This window comes from Macrotis lagotis, chromosome 4 (assembly GCF_037893015.1).
Source record: "Macrotis lagotis isolate mMagLag1 chromosome 4, bilby.v1.9.chrom.fasta, whole genome shotgun sequence".
In the NCBI taxonomy this organism is placed as follows: Eukaryota; Metazoa; Chordata; class Mammalia; order Peramelemorphia; family Peramelidae; genus Macrotis; species Macrotis lagotis.
The window spans coordinates 142,009,745-142,031,411 of record NC_133661.1 but is presented as its reverse complement, the minus strand read 5'-3'; the positions used below and the strand labels follow the sequence as shown (position 1 = coordinate 142,031,411).

The 21,667-nt window shown below is 36.4% G+C and overlaps 1 protein-coding gene across 1 annotated transcript in view; it reads right to left on the bottom strand.

Annotated features, from left to right (window-relative positions):
* The window catches only part of ALDH1A3 (aldehyde dehydrogenase 1 family member A3), a 47,723-nt gene that overhangs the window by 16,369 nt on the left and 9,687 nt on the right, over positions 1 to 21,667 (bottom strand). Inside the window, exons 3-9 of the mRNA XM_074234231.1 lie at positions 21,038 to 21,178; positions 15,646 to 15,775; positions 15,017 to 15,078; positions 10,669 to 10,797; positions 6,589 to 6,702; positions 2,628 to 2,730; positions 512 to 696 (exon numbers count right to left, since the gene is read on the bottom strand). Coding sequence (XP_074090332.1) covers positions 512 to 696; positions 2,628 to 2,730; positions 6,589 to 6,702; positions 10,669 to 10,797; positions 15,017 to 15,078; positions 15,646 to 15,775; positions 21,038 to 21,178 — 864 coding nt within the window. The remainder of the gene's footprint in view (positions 1 to 511; positions 697 to 2,627; positions 2,731 to 6,588; positions 6,703 to 10,668; positions 10,798 to 15,016; positions 15,079 to 15,645; positions 15,776 to 21,037; positions 21,179 to 21,667) is intronic.

The window sequence follows — 21,667 nt, the reverse complement described above, 5'->3', positions numbered from 1 at the left end:
AGAAAAACTCTGCAAAAGGAGAGGTTTTGGAGAAGCTAGCAAGCAGTCTAGCAACACAAGGGCACTGTGAGGATGGAAGCAAACACTTTGCAATGGAAGCAAAACTCTTCTCAAAACCTCATTCTATAGACCAAAGGTTCTTCATCTGTTTTTGTGTGATGGACCATTTGTGTGGGCAGAGGAGGTTCACATGAATCTTCTTCTTAGGATAATGTTTCTAAATGCTTTAAATGAAATACACAGGTTTACAAAGGAAACAAAGCATATTAAATTTTTATATCTGTGTATATGTGTGTGTGTGTGTATATATGTGTATGTATAGATATACATATATGTATATATAAGTTTTAAACCACGTTCATGAACCTTCAGTTAAAGTCCTCCTGTGAAGACAATGTAGATTATTGAATTCTCAATAAAATTATTCAGAGGTTCATTGTCAAGTACTCACTTTTGAGCAGATCCTGCTCACTGAAAAAGAAAGCAGACCCAAATATATGCATAAAAGTACCTGTGGCCCTTGTTCAGTCTTAACATCAAATGGGTCTCCAACGAGTCTCTTCTTGGCATACTCCACACTCCGCTTGACGAATTCAGGGTAGATCTGTTCTTCCACAAACACTCGGGAAGCAGCTGTGCAGCATTGGCCTTGGTTAAAAAACACTCCCTGATGGGCACACTCTACTGCCAAATCCACTAAAAAAAACAGCCCAGAAAAAATAATGTGAGAGACAGAGACAGAGAGAGACAGAGGAGGAGAGAAAATATATAATCCAGTAAAATAAGACCAAACATTCTAGCAAACTGTTGGCTCAATTATAAGCTCAATGAGAGCATAGGTCATATTTTATCTAAGCACTGTATCTAATTAAAAGACCAAAAAAATTGCTCTCTACACATTAGACTCATCACTGTTGTTTGAACTACCTAGGGGAGATTTTTAGAAGACTTGCTTTAGTAGATAATAATGAGAACTGGCATATTATTTGTATGCAATCCGATACATCTAATGTAGCTAAAAAGAGTTTAAATAAATGTTCCCCTTAATCTTTGTTTTAAAATACAATTACTTTGCTTAGCATAGTCTTCAATGCTAAAACACCAAAGAAAGTGGCACAGATAATTTCCTGGTTTCTCAATGGAGAAATGGGACCAGATGTTCCTAGGACTTACTTCCTCTCTTTACTCAGAAGTACAGAGTCAGCCCTCTCTAACTTGAAAAATGAAGCTCAGAAAGTTTCCATGGAGCAGTACAGCTCCAGGACTACATTTAGGAGCCTTTGGACATGGAAGCAGCAGCCTTCTGCAGGCCCTTTCCTTAAGCCAACTTGAAATGTTCCTCTTATGAATGCTATTGAGAGGAGCTGGGGTAAGGGTAAGGAGAGGAGGAGAAGAGGAGATTAGCCTACTCTGGGATATTTTAGCTTATATCATGCCTCAGATTCCAATTATGTCAAGAATTAATTATATGGAATTTTACAGACAAGAGTCTAACACAAATAGTTAGCATGTTTATAACTGCTTTCGCCTCTCCCTCTGTAGGGGGGAGGGGAAGCCCTGGATGTTAAATTCAGTAGAAAAAGAAGCTAAGATATGTGAACCTGAAGCAAGGATCCTATTGACTTTCCCTTCTATGTTCCAACTTTTAAATGAAAGTTGAGGAAAATTTAGAAATAGCAGCAACAATGGCTGTTATTATAAGACTCAGTGTTGTCTCCAGGAAAAATTTATCTTTACTCTTCTCAGTTTCCCCCTTCTGCACACTCTCTTGTCTCCTATGGTGTCTCCTTCCCCTCACCTACCAAATGTCTTTCCTTCTATCAAAATCTACTCTCTGAAAAGGATCTGATATGAACCAGTTATACAATATTGAGTCAGAAGTCAGTGTGATAACTCACCTGAGGGTATTTACATTTCAAACCTTATCATTAATTATGGAATGAAAGCCTTTATCCCTTGATAAAGTAATTTCTGGTATCAGTGAACATAGGGAGTAGGTTCTGGGAGGCCAATGGCTTTCCTGTTCTAAAATCACCCAATGCAGGCTAAGGAAATTGTTGACCTTACAAAGAATTATAAAATCTCTATGGTTCCTTCTGATTCTCCCATTTTGACTCCAGTTCTGATATATGTTGAATTGTTGTCAAAAGGAGGTATGGCATCATCTTCAATGGAACCAAAGTGATAATGTGACAAAGTAGAAGATGCTGGCCTTGATTCAAATCCTGGTCCACATATGTAAGTAGCTGTGTAGTCACAGGCAAGACACTTTCATCTGTTTCCTCATCTTGCCCTACCAACTTCATTGTGTTGTTGGAGATTAGGAAGGAAGCAATTTACAAACTATAAAATGCTGCATAAATGAATTCTTACTATCACGACTGTCAGAGTTCACCTAACAGTTGTCAAAAGTCAATTTGGGATGAGAATTACTTCCCCTTCAGACTCTGAGGGACTCTCTTTCACCTAATAGATCTAAGAACTGGCTATTGTAACTAGGAAATGCTCAAATTTGGATCTGACCTAACAGGTACAAGAAAAAAATCAACCCTATCTATCTTTCCTTAAGAGAGAATTAAAAACACCACTGGGAAAAACTCAAACTTTGGAGGCTAAAAGATACTCACAATCAGCATCAGCACAAACAATACATGGATTTTTCCCTCCAAGTTCTAGAGTTACTCTTTTTAGATTGCTTTTAGAAGCAGCTTCTTTGATGAGTTTTCCAACCTGAATGTGAAAAGGACAAGTTTAGACTGGTCTCAGCATTACCAGAGAGTGATGGAAGAAATGAGGAACATGAGTTAATGGTGTGATATGGCAGCCCCCCCCCCCGAGCTAATTCAAGTGTAGACTGTAATTAGAAAATGGACATAGAACTGGAATTAGAGTCAGGAAAAAAAATGAATTCAAATCTTGCCTTAGAAATGTATTCAGCTGTATGATCTTGGATAGATCACTTAACCTCTACATGTCTCAGTTTTCTCATATGTAAAATGGGAATGATAGTATCAGTAACCTCATAAGATTCTTGTGAGGATAAAATGAGACAATATATGTTAAGCCCATTGCCAGTTTAAAAGTGTTATATATATATATATATATTAATTATTATTATTGTCTAATTATATTCTGCCCTGATCAGTCTGAAGCTGTGTTTTATTCTTAAATTGTATTTTAAAAAAGAGATATACAAGGTAGGACACATCCAATTGGGAAAACCAGGATGGTGAAAAACCTCAAGATCATAACAATAAATATCATGTACCCATGATCCTGTTCCAGGATTGAGGATCTTTTACAAATACCTCTCCCTCACTCTTCCATCAAGACTTCTTTGTACTATCTCTCCTCTTCCCTGGGGACTAAAAAACTAAGGTCAGACTTAACCTAATGGAATGAGTAAAATAGCTGGGTGGCACAGTGGACAGGGTTTTGGGCCACAGTCAGAAGACTAATCTTTTTGAGTTCAAGTAAGATCTCAGACATGTAACTGTGTAACCCGAACAAGTCATTTAATTCTGCCTCAGTTTCCTCATCTGCAAAATGAGCTGGAGAAGGAAATGGAAAGTCACTACAGTATCTTTTGCCAAGAAAATTCCAAGTGGGGTCACAAAGAGTTAGGCTTGAATGAAAATGATTGAAGAACAACAAAAATGGATTGAGTTATGGTTTTGAAGGACTGTCTTGTTGAAAAAATGAGTAGACTTACTTTCCTGGATCCCAGAGGGCAAAACTGGGACCATAGTGTTAAGTTGTGGAGGCAAACTTAAGCTTATATAAGAAAAACATTTCTAGCTTTGGAGCTATCCAAAGGTTAAATTCCCTGCTTCCAAGATGATAGATTCCCCTTCTGGGAGGTCCACAGGTAAATGCTGAATGGTCATTTGTTAGATACATTAGAGGGATTTTTTTGTGAGGAGTGAGTTAGTTTGGATGGTCAGTAAAGGTTCTTTCAACTCTTAGATTCATTGATTCTGAGGTGGGAATTTCAGGCAAACACTGTGGTAGGCCCTTATCCCTCCTGAAGGGAATTTTGTCTAAGTAGATAAAAAAAATTGTATTAAAAAGAACCACCCGTGCAGAGTCTTCACATGTATATTTGTAAATGGAAGAATAGCTTCAATATAGGATATTATTTATAATATAAAATATAATATAATATAAAATTTAGGTATTATTTATAATATACAAAGCCTGAAGAAAAACAAGTAAATCTCATAATACCAAGTAAGGGAACAGCTGTATTTGTGAATGATGAAGGCATCTGAATACAAAAACAGGAAAAAAATTTTAGAATAAGTTTTTTTGGAAAAAAAGGGCAAAATCATACAAAAAGCCTGTCTAAGACAAATGACTTAGATTATTCAACTCCCATATCCTGTTTATATTTAAACATATTTTCAAGAAAAGGGGTTTCCAGTCTGCTATGTTAAATAGAAAATACAGACTAAACAACTAGAAATAGAGGAACTGGTTATCTTATATGCTCTGAAAAGAAATAAAATCCTTGCATTCCCATCACCAGACACATAAGATGTACTTCATAAATATTTGTTGACTGATTATCTTAGAAGAGGTCATTCTAAGAAAATGATTGCCAGCTTATATAACAATTAGCAGTAAGATGTGATATAAACATAATAAAAGATCATTTAATACAACCAGTTTTTTTCAGTAGAAAGGCATAGAACTTAAATAAAATACAAACTGAATTATCTTTACATTTGTCTTTGCCAAGAAGAAAGGTCTAGTATCATGATTGGGAGCACTATAACTACATTTTAAACACCAGCATGCCTATGGGTCATGGCCCAGTTGAGATCTAGAATACTTCTCAGGTGAGGATGTTTGCATCTAAGGAGGGTAGTGAAAGAAAAACAGGGGTTGCATAAGTGAGATACTTATGGGTGGTGTTTAGATACATTCTTATGGAGGAACACACTTAGGGTGACATAAGATAGAAGAAGCAAATCAAAGAAACCAAAGCTTGCTTCTAGAGGTAAAACAATTCAATGAACCACCAAACATTCTTTAATTTTAAAATACTAAATAGTAAAAGCATATTTACATATCAGCAACAGCAACTAGCATTTTGGGTAAAATGGGCATGTTTCTCCCTCTAAAACCATTTAAATACTCCTTTCTTTTAAAGATTCTACAATGAAGTGTATTCAGGGGGTGGAATCATATTTAAAACCCTTTCCAACCTGGCATCAGCAGGCTCCAGTCTGATTTTTTTTCAGCTATGTTTCACACTTTTCTTCTTCATGTACTCTATATTCCAACCAAAATGACCTCTTCACTGTTCCTCAGATTTGGCATTCCATCACCCACCTTCATGTCTTTGCATAAGGTAATCTGCCAGTGATGGAATGTCCTTGTTTCTTGCCTCCACCTCTTGGAATCCCTTGCTTCCTTAAAGACTTGGCTCAGGTATTACCTCCTACATAAGACTTTCCTCATCCCCCTACCTGATCCCTCTGCCCTCAAGTTATCTTGTATTTATTAATGTGTGTACTTATAATCCCTGGACATAATGTAAACGGTTAGAAAGTAGTGCTTATTTTCCCTGTTTTGTTTTTTGTATCTCCAGTTTTGCATGAGACAGTGTGGCCTAATAGGGAACTGACCTCAAAGCTAGAAAGATGTGTTCAAAGTCCGCTTCTGACGTATACTGACTATGTGATTCAGGGAAAATCATTTAACCTCTCAGTACTCTGAGCAACAAAAACTGAAAATTGAAAATCAGGTGTTGACCTGAATTGACAGAGGAAATCCCCCCACAAAAGAATTCCCTCTTTCAGTGAAATCACAAAGTCTAGTCCTTATCTTCATCCCCCATCTCCATGCCAAGCACAATATTTTGTGTAGTATGTGCTAAACATTACTAATTATTTGTTGAATTTAACCTATTAAATGTTGACCCCAGATAGAGGGTTATTAGAAATAGAGATTGAAGAGGGTTTTTTTGCTTTTGAAATTAATAAGAAAATTAAAGAATTAATGAACAATTCACCTAAGTAAAAAAAAAATTTGGAAAAAATTTTGAAGAAGAAACTGAAGAACTGTTGCAGTTTTTATAACATGTTAGAAATGAGGCTAGATAACAGAGGACCTTGAAATGAACATTTACATTTGGATAATGCCTTATCCAGGCTGAAGGACTACAGGATCATAGGGTTAGAATTGGAAAGGATCTTTCGATGTCACTTAGCCTTGATGAGATAACTGAGATCCAGAGAGATCAAGCAAATTGACTGATGTCATAAAGTTAGTGAATGACAGAGACAGAATTCAAAACTAGGTCACTTCATTTTAAATTCAGTATCTTTTCCCCAAAACCACACTACTTCTATTGAAATAAAAAGAAGTTCCTTGGTTGAACAAAAATTAGAAATTTTTAATGGCAATATATTTTAGATTAGTATTTAGCTTGGAGATACATCAGAACAAATTTTTATCTAATAACAAAAACCTTCACATTAAAATGGAAAATAATCTAGTCTCCTCATTGTTTGGAAGCTATAGATCCTTCTTTATTACATTTCTGACAAACACCAATATTGAGATGCAGGGAAAACATACCTCTGTTGATCCAGTGAAGGCTATTTTGTCAATCTTAGGATGTGAAGAAATAGCTGCTCCTGCAGTTGGGCCAAAGCCTGGAATTATGTTTACTACTCCTGGAGGAAATCCCACCTAGAAAGAAACCAAGATGCCAATACAAAGAATTACTTGGAGCCCAGGTGGAATTGTCATACTTGACCAACCCAAGGATATAAAGGACATTGGTTGGCATCACAATGTTTTAGGAGGCTATCAGACAAGGTACAAACTAATTCATGTCTTCTTTTGAAAACTGAATTGTGATGTATAAGGGAGCACATCAAACTCAGGTTACATTCTCATATATCACGGAAGTTGAGTCTATCCTACTTTAATGGAACCTTGAATGCTATTGATGGGAATCTGTTATCCTGTTTTGTACATTCAGAAGGGGGTTAAAAATTATTTTGAGATCTATTTGGTTTGGATTTGAAAAAAAAGTTATGAAAAAGTAAAAGACTTGTCATGTTGCCTGCCATTTTTCAAATGGCCCCATAAGTATGAAGAACCTTAGCCAGTAGTAGTTATATGTATTCCTTTAATAATAGTTAGCATTTTTATGATGCTATCTAGTATTTTATATAGCTTATTATCATTCTAACCTCATAACAACATGGAGAGTTGGGTGCTATTATTATCATCATCCTTATTTTATAGGTGAGAAAACTGAGGCTAAGAAGTCATATGACTGGTTTAGAGTTTAGGGGGTCTGAGGCTAAATTTGAACATAGATCTTTCTGATTGCAGGGCTAGTGTACAGCCTCATTGCTTTAGCTTTACCTCCATTAGCCCTAGAGAAGAAGAGTTAAATTTATTACATGCCTATACTCTACACTAACAATAGACAGAGCTATCTCCTACTGTGTTTAAGGTCTAACTTCTTACATAAAGCCTTTTCTCAGTATTCCCTGCTCTCTTTATATTAAAATTATTTATTAATTTGAATGTGCTTTACCTACATAAGTATTGTATATTCTCAGTAAAATGTAAGCTCCTTAAGGGCAAGAACATTTTATTTTTGCTTTTGTATCGCCAGTTCTCAGCAATATGCCTATCACATAATAAACACTAAATAAATATTTCTTGAATTGAATTTTAGTTTTCCATCTGCTTATGAGGTAGTTTACATTTTTCTTCAGTTAGATTAGAAATACCTTGAGGTCAAGGACAATATTTTAACTAATTAAGGAAAGGGAAAGAAAAAGTATTTATTAAGTGACTGTTCTGAATCAGTTATTGTGTTAAGGACTTTATGAACATTATCATACTTGATCCTCATAACACCATTGCAAGGGTAATATAACAATCCCTATTTTACAGTTGAAGAACCTGATGCAGAAGTTAGTTAAGTGACTTGCCCTGGATCACAGCTAGATTTGAACTCTGAGCTTCCTGACTCCAGATCCAATGTTCTATCCACTGAATGACCCATTTGTTTCCATCAATCAGCAAGAATTTATTAATATATACCATATGCATAGCACAGTGACTGTGCTAAATGGTAGAGATAAAATGACAAAAATTAAAAGATTCTTGCTCTCAGGAAGTTTACATCCCAAAGAAGGGAGTCAAGAGGAATATATACACAATGTATGTATATACAAGATGCATATACAGTATATATGAACATAACATTGTAAGGGAAGGAGCAGCTAGGTGGCACAGTGGATAGAGTACCAGCCCTGAGTTCAAATCCAGATTCAGACACTATAATCACCTAGCTGTGTTACCTTGGGCAAGTCACTTAATACCATTGCCTTGCAAAAACCTAAAAAAAAAAAAATAGAGGGGGAGGCATAGTAGCTGAGGCATGAGGAACAGCCTGATAAACTACAGAATTTTAGCTTCCTTAAAGGAAACCAGAGAGTATGAGTTTGAATGAGGAGAGAGAGAGCATCCCAGGCAAGGTGAACCCCAGTATAAGGCAGATATGTGGAGTATGGAGCATCATGTGTGAGGAATATTAAATATGGCAGCACCATAATGTAGAGCAGGGGTTGGAAATATTTTTTCTGCCAAGGGCCATTTGGATATTTATAATATCATTTGATGGTGGCTGTATTTAGTCAAACATTTAATTAATTCTCCCCTAAAAAAGGTTCTAGATTTATCGAATTGAGTCCCACCTGTGGTTGCCTTGGCAACACTAGACCAATATTGTCCTCAGGTTGGAGGTTCCCAGTCCATGATCTGGAGCATGGAGGGAAGTAAAGTGAAAGAAGACTGGAAATACCTTTAAATACTTTAAAGACCAGAAGGGTCTTTAAATAATATTTAGATTAGTATTTAGCTCGGAGATACTTTAAAGACCAGAAGGGTCTTTAAATAATAAGCAGAGGCATTTCTGATCCTAGAAATGAGTGGGCCAATGGAATTTACAGAGTAGAGGGATGATACACTTAGACCTGCACTTTAGGAAAATCTCTTTGGTGATTATGTTAGAGGATGAATTGGAAAAGGAAGAGATTTGAGGCAGGAAACTCAATTAGGAGGTTATCACAGTAGTCTAGGATCTCTGAATAGCCATATGTACATAATAAATGTGTCACTTTTAATAAATGTGTCAAATTTGATGTTGTCATTTTCCAAATTGTGATAAGATAAAAATAACACTGTATAAAATGTTCTTTATTTTTCAATGCAAAGAATATATCTTATAGTATTTATTATAGCTAAATTATACCTGCTCTCAATCTTATCCACAGTGCCTCTAGGAGGGATAGGTACTTGATTATAATCAACTGAAGCCATATATCACATTAGGGTGATGGCCCCATTTACTTTTCAAAGAGTTACACATGCTGCCGCAGAAATTATTTTGCTAAGAGTGTCCATATTTGGAGAGATAGAGAAAGCTTTAGCTTCACTTCCTCCAGAAAAGTTCTTAAAACAAGATTGATGGTTTGGAAGGCACATACAAAAAAAACATGAATTAAGTCTCCCAACATTAATATAAGGGCAAGTGAAAATCCAGTGAATTATGGATTGTTTTAACCTGTTTTGTTTGCAATAATGTAGGCATGTCAAGTACAACAGTAAAACCAAACACCAAAGAGAAATCTCCATCCCTTTGCCCAAGGAAGAAAATAAGCATTTATTTATATCTATTATAGATATTTAGCACTGTGCTAAGAATGTTATAAGAACAAAGCTAAAGTAGTCTTTTCTCACAATTCCTGATATAAATAAAAAGGCAGTAGCAAATACCCAAAAGGTTTGGTTTTGAGGATGTGCTTACTTTCCTGTCCTAGAAATGACTGGAAAGACATAGCTATGAGTGATTGGAGATGATTTGAGCCAGAAAGTACCTTTGAAATCAATGATATCTATTTCTCTCAATTATTTAGGTAAGGAAACTAAGGCCCAAGCAAACTATTAATTACCATTGTCACAGAGTTGATGTGAGGGGTGGGAGAGAGAAGTTAGGGTCTGAATCTCCATATTCTGTGAGACCAGTGAGTGTTTTTCTCTGCTATACTACTTTTGCCCTTTCCCCCAGCTCCTAACAAAAATAAAATAAAATAAAACCTAAACCCAAATTACTTCAGTGGAATATAAATTATTTTTGAAGTCAAGATTTAGTCTACTTGGCTTGCTCTTATGTATTGTGATTTCAGCCAGAACAAGCAAGATTATATTAGTTCACCCCCTTCCAGATAGTTTTTCATCCCACAAAGGCAAAGTCAGATAAACCTCCATATATGTTCTTCTTTTTCTGATAATCTTCTTTAGCATTCATTCTCTTGTAAATTCACTATGCAAAATATTTGGCTCTAAATTATTACTTTAAACCCATAATAAAACTTAAATGCCCTCATTAGCCTCACTAGAAGGAATAGAGTTTCTTTTAATTCAGCAACCATGATGAGCAATGGAAAAAAAATTAAGTTGCCAAGCAAAATTTAGGAAGTGATATCCTGCCCACTCAACTGTAAATAAGTTTGCAACTACTAGGTTTGATAAATCTTGATTGGAGCAGTTTTATCTTGCTCCATGGCTTGGTTCCTAGGAGTGGGTATGCTGTCAAGGACACAAAATATTTTCTTTCGGACATCCTACCTCTTTGATCAAAGATCCAAGATAAAGTGATGTTAGAGGTGTCTGCTCAGCTGGCTTAATAACGATGGTATTCCCACAACACAGTGCTGGTGCCATCTTCCAAATAAGCATCATCAATGGGAAGTTCCACTAAAACAAAGCAGACATTGTCTTGATATGGGAGAAATGGTCTGCACGTCACCCTCTTTCCTTCAGTGACATCTACTGGCTAAGAAGGAAACAGAGTAAAAAGGAAGTCTTGGGGGTGGGGGAGAGGGACCTTCAGAAAATGAAAACATCATTTATGTGCCTAGACAATCATGGAGCCATTGTTAAGGTGGAATAATAATAGCCACAGTGGTTGTTTTCAATCCCATTTGGAAACACTCACCTCTCTTAGTCTAACAGAACTTACCTTACTGGTTTACCTGAAAATCGAATGAGGTAATTGACAATGTGCTTTGCCAATCTTAAAGCATTACAGAAATACTAGCTATTATCATTAGATTATTATATTGGTCTATAAAGGGTTAAAATTTTTATTATCTGGTTTCTTATTTCTTCATAGAGTCCATAGTTCTAGAGCAAGGATTCTTAACCTGAGGTCAATGAAGTTTTAAGTTATAATTATATAATATACAATATAATTTATATGTTTCAAAACCTTCTTCTGAGAATGCATCCATAGGCTTTACCAGTCTGTCAAAGGGGTCAGTGATACCCACAAGAAATTAAGAACTCCTACTCTAGAGCTGGAAAGGGCTTCAAAGTTCAGAAATGATGAGATAGAAAGAAATCAAATATTACAAAGATCTAAGGAACCAGGAGGAAACTCAATTAGATATAATCTCTTTCAAATCTTTGATTTTATAGATTAGAATTAAAGCTCAGAAAAGTGGAATGAGTTGTCCAGGGTCACGCAGTAAATGTCAGAGTCTATTTTCAAACCTAGTTCTAGATTTATGATCCAGGACAAACTAAGTTCGATACCTTCCATTACACCATGCTACTTCTATGAACAGACTAATTCCTTTCCTTTTCGCTTCTCTTCCCCAACCAACCATCCAAATCAAGGGGAAAAAAAAACATTCATTAGGAACCTACAGTGTTAAGCGCTTTTGATATAAAAACAAAAGTCAAAGTCCTTAAGAAGCTTACATTCCAACAGAAGAGAGACTATGAACAATATGAGCTCAAAAAAAAAAAAAAAAAAACTCAAACCCCAAACCATATACAAAGCAGATACAAGTCTTAGGGTACAGCTAAAGCAACCAGGAAAGATCTTGTGAAGAAGGTACTTCTTTTTATTTATTGATGGCAATGGGGTTAAGTGACTTGCCCAAGGTCACACATCTAGGCAATTATCACGTGTCTGAGGTCAGATTTGAACTCAAGTACTCCTGACTCCAGGGCCGGTGTTCTGTCCACTGCGCTACCTAGTTGCCCTAAAGAAGGTACTTCTTGAGCCAACTTATAAAGGAACCAAGGATTCCATGAGGCAGAAGTGAATGGGGAGAATATTCCAGGTTTGGGGGACAGTCACTTAAAAGGCATATGAAGAGGTGGGAGGTGGAGCGTCAGGTGCGTGGAGAAGCAAGGTATATAATATGGTCAGATCTGCACTTTAGAAAAGTCTCCTAGCAGCTCTATGTAGGTTGTTAGCTTGAAGTAGGGAGAGACTTGAGGCAAAAAAGACCTGTTAGAAATCCAGTGCAATGATCTAGGCAAGAAATAATAAGGACCTGAACAAGAGTGTGAGTGGAGAAAACCATATAAGAAATATGAAGATAGAAATGATAAGATTTGTCCATTGCTTGACTAGTGAGAATGACAAGTTGACAAGGACATTAAGGTTATAATTGGAGATGACTAGATAGTGGTGCCCTTGCTAGTGCTACATGTGTTATGTCATATGATCCTCACAACCATCTTATCAGTTGCTATTATTATTTCCAATTTACATTTGAGGGAGTTAAGGCTGAAAGATAGTGACTGATTCTGAGTCACACAGTCAAATCCTGCTGAGGCAGGATTAGAATTCAGGTCCTCCCATACTAAGTCCACCACTCTGTTTACTAACCATTGTATTATCTAGCTCCCTCTAATAGGGATATGCTGGAGAGGGTTTGGGGAAAAGATAATAAGCTTTATATTGAATAAATTGAATTTGTGATACCCTCAGGAATTCAGTTCAAACTGTCCAATAGATAATTAATTCAGAGTACAACTACACAGAGAAACATTTTCAAAACAGAAAGATTTGGGAGTCATCTGCAGAAAGACAATTGAACTCGTGGATACTGATGAGTTTCTCAAGTGAGAGTATAGAGAAAAAGACCTAAGACAAAACTATGGGATATACCACATATGGTAATGTGGGGGAGCGACTTGATGAAGATTGAGGTGTAGTTAGAAGGGTAGGAAGAAAACAAAGAGACAGGAATCTCTAAAATCCAAGTGAAAAGACTGTATTCAGTGGTGGTCAAGGTGGTCAAGCATATTAGAGAATTCAGGAAGGATAAGATCTGAGGAAAAGGCCATGAGATATAGCATTGGGTTTTTAGTAACTGTTCCAATAGCAGTTTCAATTGAGTGAAAACAAATGATTTTCCCAAAATAGAACTATATTTGACCACCATTATAGGACAGGCTCATTAAATATAATTAGTATACAACACCTTTCTATTACACATCCTCAGAGGGCTGGATAAAGTGACCACCTCTATGATATGATTTAGAGTTTTCAAAAGACTATGCATAGTCATAAATCACTTTTCCCTTACTTATCATAGCCTAAAATTGCCATCATTAGAGTCACTAATGAATTAAGCAAAAAAAAGGGTATTGTCCTCAGAAGGTCATGGTTAAAATATCATTAGAAAAGATTAGTTTATCGGATTAACCAAATAATACCTTGGACTTTGAGAAGGAGGGAGCATAAGACAGATACATTTTGATCTCTGGGAGGAAGCCTGGCAGCCCCAGTGGCAGAAACCAATAAGAGGGATCTGGCTTAAGATGGTAAGCTCTCCAAATAATTGATCCAAATAAAACTGAAAACTCAGGGGCAATGGGTTGATGGAGGTGAGAGTAGTAAAAGAAATAACAAAAAAATAGGGTCAATTGTAGATATTGAAATCTCCCTGAAAAGACCAAAAATGAAAAAAGTAGCCACCTGAACATTTTTATGTACCGATCTCCTAGCAGATAGCACATATGGTTCATATTAAATGGGAAATCATGTCTATATTTTAAGAATATATTTAAATAGACTTGTCAGTGTTTCTGATCCCATTATTACTCAAGGCAAAACTGTCTATTGATTTTTAACTAATGCTTTCTCAAGTTATGGTGGCTCAAAGTTATATTGTGATTAGCCTTTAGAGGCTTTGGAGATCATTTAGTTCCATCTAAATATATTCTAAGGAAATTAGACCTGGAAATGGAGGCATGGGGCTAGATTTCAAATCTACCTCATCTCAGGCCCTATAATTACATCGCTGCCTTGCAATGAGCTATAACTCAGACCTTCACACAAGAAACTAAACACTTTCTCATTGATTAGAAAAGTATATAGAGAGGAACTAGAATTGGGATTTCATAATTATAGGTAACTCCTTCTTCCAAAGCAGGTTGTCACCTTCTCTGTAACTTTTAATCCCTCTAGAGCAGTGAGAGGTCATCCCAGGTCACATAGCCACAGTAACTTGGACACAGGTCTTCTTAGCTTCAAGGCTGACTCTCTCTCTCTCCTCTAATCTGTGAAGCCTCTTATTAATTAGAATTAGTTTTAATTCACAAAATATTTATAATTTTTCCATTCAAGGCAGTAGTCTATCCCAATTATTCTAGACCAAGACAGATCACTACAGCTGAGCCAATATCCTCTTGCTGCCAGAAAAGAAATTTGAGTTTGAAATCTAAATTTCAGTCTTTCAAGAAATCATGCTACAGTATTTGAAAATTCAGTTTATTAATGCATTAAAATCCCTGTCTTCAACCAACACACAACTCAAAAACTTCATGAAATTTTCTTGATTCTTCCAACTGTTAGTACCTGCCCTCACTAATTACCTTTTATTTATTGGTATTTATTCTCTTTATTCTCATAGTGAATATATTTCTCTATGTACTTATTATTTCTCCAAATCAGAATGTCAGTTCTCTTTGGTACCCAGTGCCTTACCTTCCATAAATGTTTAATTGACCAAAAAAAAAAAAGAGAGAGAGAATCTAAGAGTGACTTGCTTTGACCAATTAATTATAGTTCAACAACAATAATCAATTTCCAAAGTATTTTATGGACATCACCCCCTTAAACAAAGCAAAGTTGCTGAATATTGATCTTTGGAGAAGCTAATATACTCACGGGAACAATTGCTCCACATACACCTATTGGTTCATGTCTGGTAAAGCATACAACATTTTCATCTATAAGAGAAATGAGAGAGGAAATACATTTACATATTAAGCTGGGATAATAATTCCAAATGTTAAACAAAATTTGAAAAGGATTCATGTGGGCTATAAAAAGGAATCCTTGACTGAGCATGGTGGTGTACACCTGTGATCCCTTCTGCTGGGGGAAGCAGGGGGCTTGTGGATCACTTGGGCTCAGAAATTCTGAGTGGCAGGAGGTGATCCTATGTCTACATTAAATCAACTACCAACATGATGAATATTAGAGAGCAGGGGCTGCAGGTTACCTAAAGAGGGGTGAAGTGGTCACAAATGGAGTTACTTAAAGTTCCCAAGATGATTCGCAATAAGACTCAGGCCATGAGCCTCGGGGAGACAGGAGGACCCAGTGTCCAAAAGTTAAAAAAAAAAAACACAGATAATTTTTAGTTCAAAGCCACTTCAAATTCTCCCAAGAACAAAAGTTGGGTCATAACTAAATATTGTTTTCCTTTTCAAAGTAACAGTGGAGATTTTGTCTTGGAAGCCTAGGAAACATGAGAAATTCAGAAAAGAACTTTTGATCCTACTTTAGTTTACCTGCTGGAATAGTTCTGCCATGGATCTTGTCAGCCCACCCTGCATAGTATCTGAGTGTTTTGATACAGCCTTCCAAATCAATGAAGAAGGCATGAAGGAAAGGTTTTCCTGTGTCCATAGTTTCCAGAGTCTGTAACAACAACAACATAGTATGTCAGTTACTATATCTAAGTTCTTGGTTTGTAAAACCTATATGGGTAAGAGGAGAAACAAAGTAGACTTGGCTTTTGTTCTCCAAGACCCACATTCATAGATACACCTTCTTTATTTTTTTTGTTTTTTTAGATAGATTTTTATTTATTTTGAGTTTTACAATTCCCCCCATTTTTGTTTCCCTCCCCCCACCCCCACAGAAGAAATCGTTAGTCTTTACATTGTTTCCATGGTATATATTGATCTCAGTTAGATGGATACACCTTCTTTAAAAAAAAGAAGAAGAAATGAAATAAGTTCCTTGAAAATATTAAAGTCTGACCAAAGTTGGCACACACTGTTTTTATTTCAAAACACCTAAGCGTTGGGCCACTAGCCAGACAAGGGGGATGAGTTACATGCATCTCAGTGGGACCACCCGGATTCAAAGCTAATTTGAAGCATCACTGGAAAGAAATAAAGTTTTGCATTTGATCTTCCATCTGAAGCCAAATGACTCAGCCCACAGAACAGCTTTAGTTGTTTAACCTTGTCATGTGGGCCTATTCGTTCACAGGAATCATTTTCAATATTGGGGCTGGCTTTAGTGTTTTTGATAAAATAGTCAGGCATTTTGTCCAGTGGCAGCTTTGGAAAGTGAAGGATAATGACATAAAAAGAAAAAAAGAGATCTGGGCTTACTTAAAATAATGCTTTTTCCCCTCACACAGGCTGGCTTCTGTCACTGCTGAGTAACTGACATTCTTCTGGAAAGAACGTCTTTGCACACAAGAGAAGCGCTATCCCCTGGTAGAATTAAATGTCTAAACAAAGATGAAATCATACTCTGCTGATGTTCAAATACTTTAGTTCTAAATAGAAGCTGAATAGACTTTTCCTCTATGATAAGGGCGATATTATCTGCTGAGGCTGCTGCAGCTACTAAATGACAGGGGTTATTTTCTATTTTCAGAATCATTTTAAGAGAACCCTTTTTGTTCAACAGACAAGCCCTCCCAGTTCAAGCTTTTTCTAAAGCCCTAACATTGAAACTTTCAGTTGTCCCTAAATACAGGAAGTTGCTACACTGCCGCATAGCCCAAGGCTTGACTTCTTGACAACCAGTAAATGGTTGAGACGCAATACCTGGGCCTCTTCAAAGTCTGAGTCTCCATGTCTGTAAATGGTAAGATACTAATAGAGTCACGACATTAAATACCTGGTACTTAATAATTGGCTATCAGGTTTACAGAATGTTCTACAGTTTACAAAGCACTTTTATGAAAATAACCCTATGATATAAGCAGGATAAATATTATTCATTCCATTTTATAGAAGGGCTAAACTAAGACCAGCTCAGAGAGATTAAGTGATTTTCTCACAGTCGCACAACTACTACGGAGATCTGGGCCTCAAATATAAGCTTCCTGATTCCAAGTCCTGCAATCTTTCCACTATTCTAAATTTTAGTTGATTCTTTTTAGGGACACATCACTCTATAGATAGAAATCAATAATTCTCAAAATACTTTTTTGAGAACTCCACAGGTTTTTGTTAATAGATGAGAGAAAGGGCTGAGGCCAAAGAAACAAGAGCTCACTGGCTGAGAGTCACAAAGTAAGTTGGGGCTGCAGCTGGGATTTGTCCTCCAGCTTCTGTTTCTAATTCTCAAGTGCCATCCACTAGACCACATTGCAGCTTCACATTGATACAAATTTTGTTTGAAATTTTTGCTTTTCAAGGTGAACCTCAGGAATGATAGTTCCTGCCTACCTTTCCAGATGTATTTCCTACTACTGCCTTTCATGTACTATAAATTCTATACAAACTAGCCTACTGGCAGTTCTCTGAACTCAGTATTCCATCTCCTGTGTCCTTGTCTTTACATGAGCTGTCTCCAATGCTTGCAATCCACTTCCTATTCAAATCCAAGTTTTGGAATTTTCTAGCATCCTTCATGATCCAACATAGGTGTCAGCCTCTTCCAACCGAAGCCAAGTAAGTCGGCCCACAGAACAACTTTAGTTACTGAGCCTTGTTATATTATGTAGCTCTAATATTGAAGTTGGTTTCAGGGTTTCTAATAAAATAAACAATCACTGTGTACAGGGTTGGTTTTTTTTGTATCCTATGGCAGTTCTCATGAGCTCCTCGGCTGTTCATGCTTTCTCTCTCTCTGTCTCTCTGTCTGTCTCTGTCTCTGTCTCTCTCTCTCTCTCTCTCTTTTTCTTCACAATGAGTATTTATCTTGTATCTGGTTCATCCCACCCCTCTACCTCCAGGGAGAACATAAGTTCCTTAAAGGCAAGGATTGTTTGATTTTGATTTTGTAGCCCTGGCAACTCCTCTAGTGCCTAATATAGTTAATGACATTCGCTTTAATAATAGCAACAACAACAATAATAATAGCTAGCACTTATATAGGATCGATTTTCCGACAGGCGCTATATTTAGTGCTTTAAGAGTATTATGTGAGAGGCGCGTATTGTTATTATTGTCCCTTTTCTGTAGTGATATGCCCAAGCTCACATAATAAGTAAGGGGCTGAGGAATGATAGGAAATTAGGTCTCCCAAACTCCAGACGCACTCTAGTCCTTGTGCTACTTAGCTACCTCTATCAATTAATCAGTACTGATTGAATTGGTTAGTCAAAAATGATCACCAATATAGACCTATTTTAGAAGGTGGAGGGCCTTCTTTGAGGTATTCTATATACTTTCTCCTTTTCCTGAGTAACATATTAGATAGAACACAGGAGTGTATTAACCATTGGAAATCTGCCTATTAGACTAACATCTGGGTTTACTAGGTTAGTTTTGTCCACAATGACCTTTCACAGCCTAGTCTAGTCTTCTAAGCCTTAGTCCTTTTTAAAAAATGCTATAGACAATGAGACTTCTATATCAGGTTTTGTCTGTAAATTAAATACTATTTGCATTTTTTCTGTTGCTGTATTGGTAACTCATAAGTTAATCATTGTGTCTGAATTGTATTCCTTTTAAGATTGTAGTTACAAACTTTCACCAAAAAAACCCCCAACCCAAACAAAAAAAAGCTACCTTCTAAATAATTAGAATACAAACTGAAGTACACAAAATATTTTTTATTCTAGAAGAAAATTATTGACACCATCAACTTTGCCAACATGACTTGTTACAGAGTAGCCTATATGGGTGAGGTCCAGAGATGGAACAGCAGGTTGAAAAGGAGATTTAAAAAGGCAGCTCTGAGGGAGGACCCAGAAGTTGAAACCACAAAAAGCTACACTCTGTGATTAAAGCACATCAGTAATGGAGAGAATTCCAGGGACACCAGATGCACCCACATCTGTTTCTGAACATTTTACACCAGAAATGGGTAAACAGCTCTGTCAAAACCACTAAAACCGAAATGCTAACAAGACTAAAAGAAGCACTTCACTGTGTGAAAATGCTGCCGTCAGAAAAACCATATCAAGGTAGAGTTTGATAGGCATTTCCCTATGATGTGGTTTTTACCCATTCTTGCCAGTAATTCTCTTGTCCTCTTTCATGTCATGGCAAATGGATAGCTCTTATTTCTTGTGGGCAATGTGACCCTAATAGCAAAGTAACTTTCTTCCTTTTACTTATGAGTTCCTCCAATATTCCTTTTATTATCAAATCACAATTTTGTTAGAACAACAGAAAGGATAGAAAATGAAGGTTATCTTTTCACTATTGTTCTCCAAGAAGATGTTTACACTAACACTAAGGTTGGGGGGATACCTATGGTAGAATCTATAACCAAGTTATTAGCCTACGTTGAGATGTCAACTGTATGAGATCATCTTGGTTAAAACAGAGATGTTTTAAAAAGCCAGTTTGGCAGCTTAAGAGTTGAAACTGGCCTTCTTTGCAGGAAGAAACCAGAGGCCTTAATGGCAAGAAATGCTTACTTTGGTAGGGCACTAACCCTCACTCCCACTCGGGATGAACTTGCCAGATGAACAAATTCAGAAGTGAAAGACTCCAGTTTATGCACTTATCCTGTTGCTTTCCTGATAGTAAACCTCCCTATAAAATGCTCATGAGTTAGATGTGAAGAGTTTTTCTTAAAAGTATTATGCAAAAGAAAATAATTTAAGGAAGAAAATAGTTTTATTGTCTTTGTGGATGCTGCCCAAATCCAATGAAAATGGATATTTCCAACCATGGATAGGACCAAACTAGAGAGAGGAGATACAATTTTTTCAACTCAGTTACTGGAAGGGAGACAGTCTTATGAAGTATCATACCATATAATTTGTGCTAAAATTGGGGGGGTAGCTATTCAACATGGGGAAAGCTAGGTGACAACAGGGCACAGAGTGCCAGATCTAGAATCAGGAAGGCTCATCTTTCTCAGATCAAATTTGGTTTCAGATGCTTCCTAGATGTGTGACACTAGGTAGGTCATTTAACCCCATTTATCTCAATTTTCTCATTTGAAAAATAAGCTTGAGAAGGAAATAAAAAATCTCTCCAACAGTTTTGCTAAGAAAACCTCAAATGGGGTCAGGAAGAGTTAGATGCAACTGAATAATGACTAAACAGCAATCTTAAAAATTCAAAAATGGGTCCCACTTGGCCTAAATGATCAATGTATATTCAGACAAAGCTAGCCCTAGATTTCCTGGAACCACTTGGATAATCTCTATATCACAGTAGATTCAAGGAAAGCTATCTCATATTTGCATAGCATTTTAACATAATTAACATATAATATATTTTAACATAAACATACAGCAGTTTAATATAACAGAGTCACAAGTTAGTCAAGCTATCATTATCACTATTTTAAAACTAATGAAACCAAGGGACTAAGAGATAAAATGATTCATCCAGGCTAACTCAGCTCATACATGTCTACAGAAGACTTCAAACCCAGGTCTTCCATTCTGAGACTCAGAACCCTTTTCAATTACTCTTCAATCCTTCCTTGGAAAAACTTGAGAATACCTTTGAGTTTAAGAGCTGTTTAACTTTTTTGAACTAGCTTTTAGGGCTTTCTCAGCTAAGAAGGTGAATTTTTTAAAAATCAGGTTAAAAAACATCTGACATAAATGAAAAAATATGAAGCCTACAGATAATCAGGTCTGCCCGCAGCCAAACAGTCATCAAAAACCTTAACAGAGTTCAACCTGAGCTGAAAATAGTCCCCATTTTTTCTTTTTCTCGATATTCTAAATGGCAGGAGAGAATTAAATAAACATTCACTCTTTTTGCAGTTTCATTATTGTTCATCAAGAATTTCACTTACTGCCAAAATGATCCTGTCCCTCTCTATGAGGTCCGCCAGTTTGTGAAGGAGCCTGCCTCTGCTCAGTGCATCCATTTGTCTCCATAGAGATCCCCTCTGGAATGCTGCTTTTGCCGCCTCCACTGCCTTATCTATATCAGGCTAAGGGACCAAAACAACATCTTCAGGTTACATAAAATAATTTAAGACATACATTCACATACACATATACAATCAAAAAAAAACCAACACATGTACAATGAATTCTAAATTTGATTTTGTATCCTTTCCAGTACTTCTAAACACAACAGTCACACTGTTACCTCAATCACTGTTTGAATTTTATTATATGATCATAATATTGTATAGAATACAATATGGTGATGGCCAAAAGGGTTGGAGGAGAGGAGTTGGAAGAGCAGGGTGATGCTTTAAAAAAAATCACCTTCCATCCATATTTTTCACTGCTCTGACCAAAGTATAAAAATATTTCATTTGCTCAGAATGGCACATTGAAAGAATCATCAGAAGCTAGATCACAATTTTATAGACACCATCAAGGGGAAAAAACCCCAACAACTCTACATGGTTTAAACAACCCTACATGGAAAAAGAATATTAAAATATTGTCCTGGCAAAGAAATGTATTCT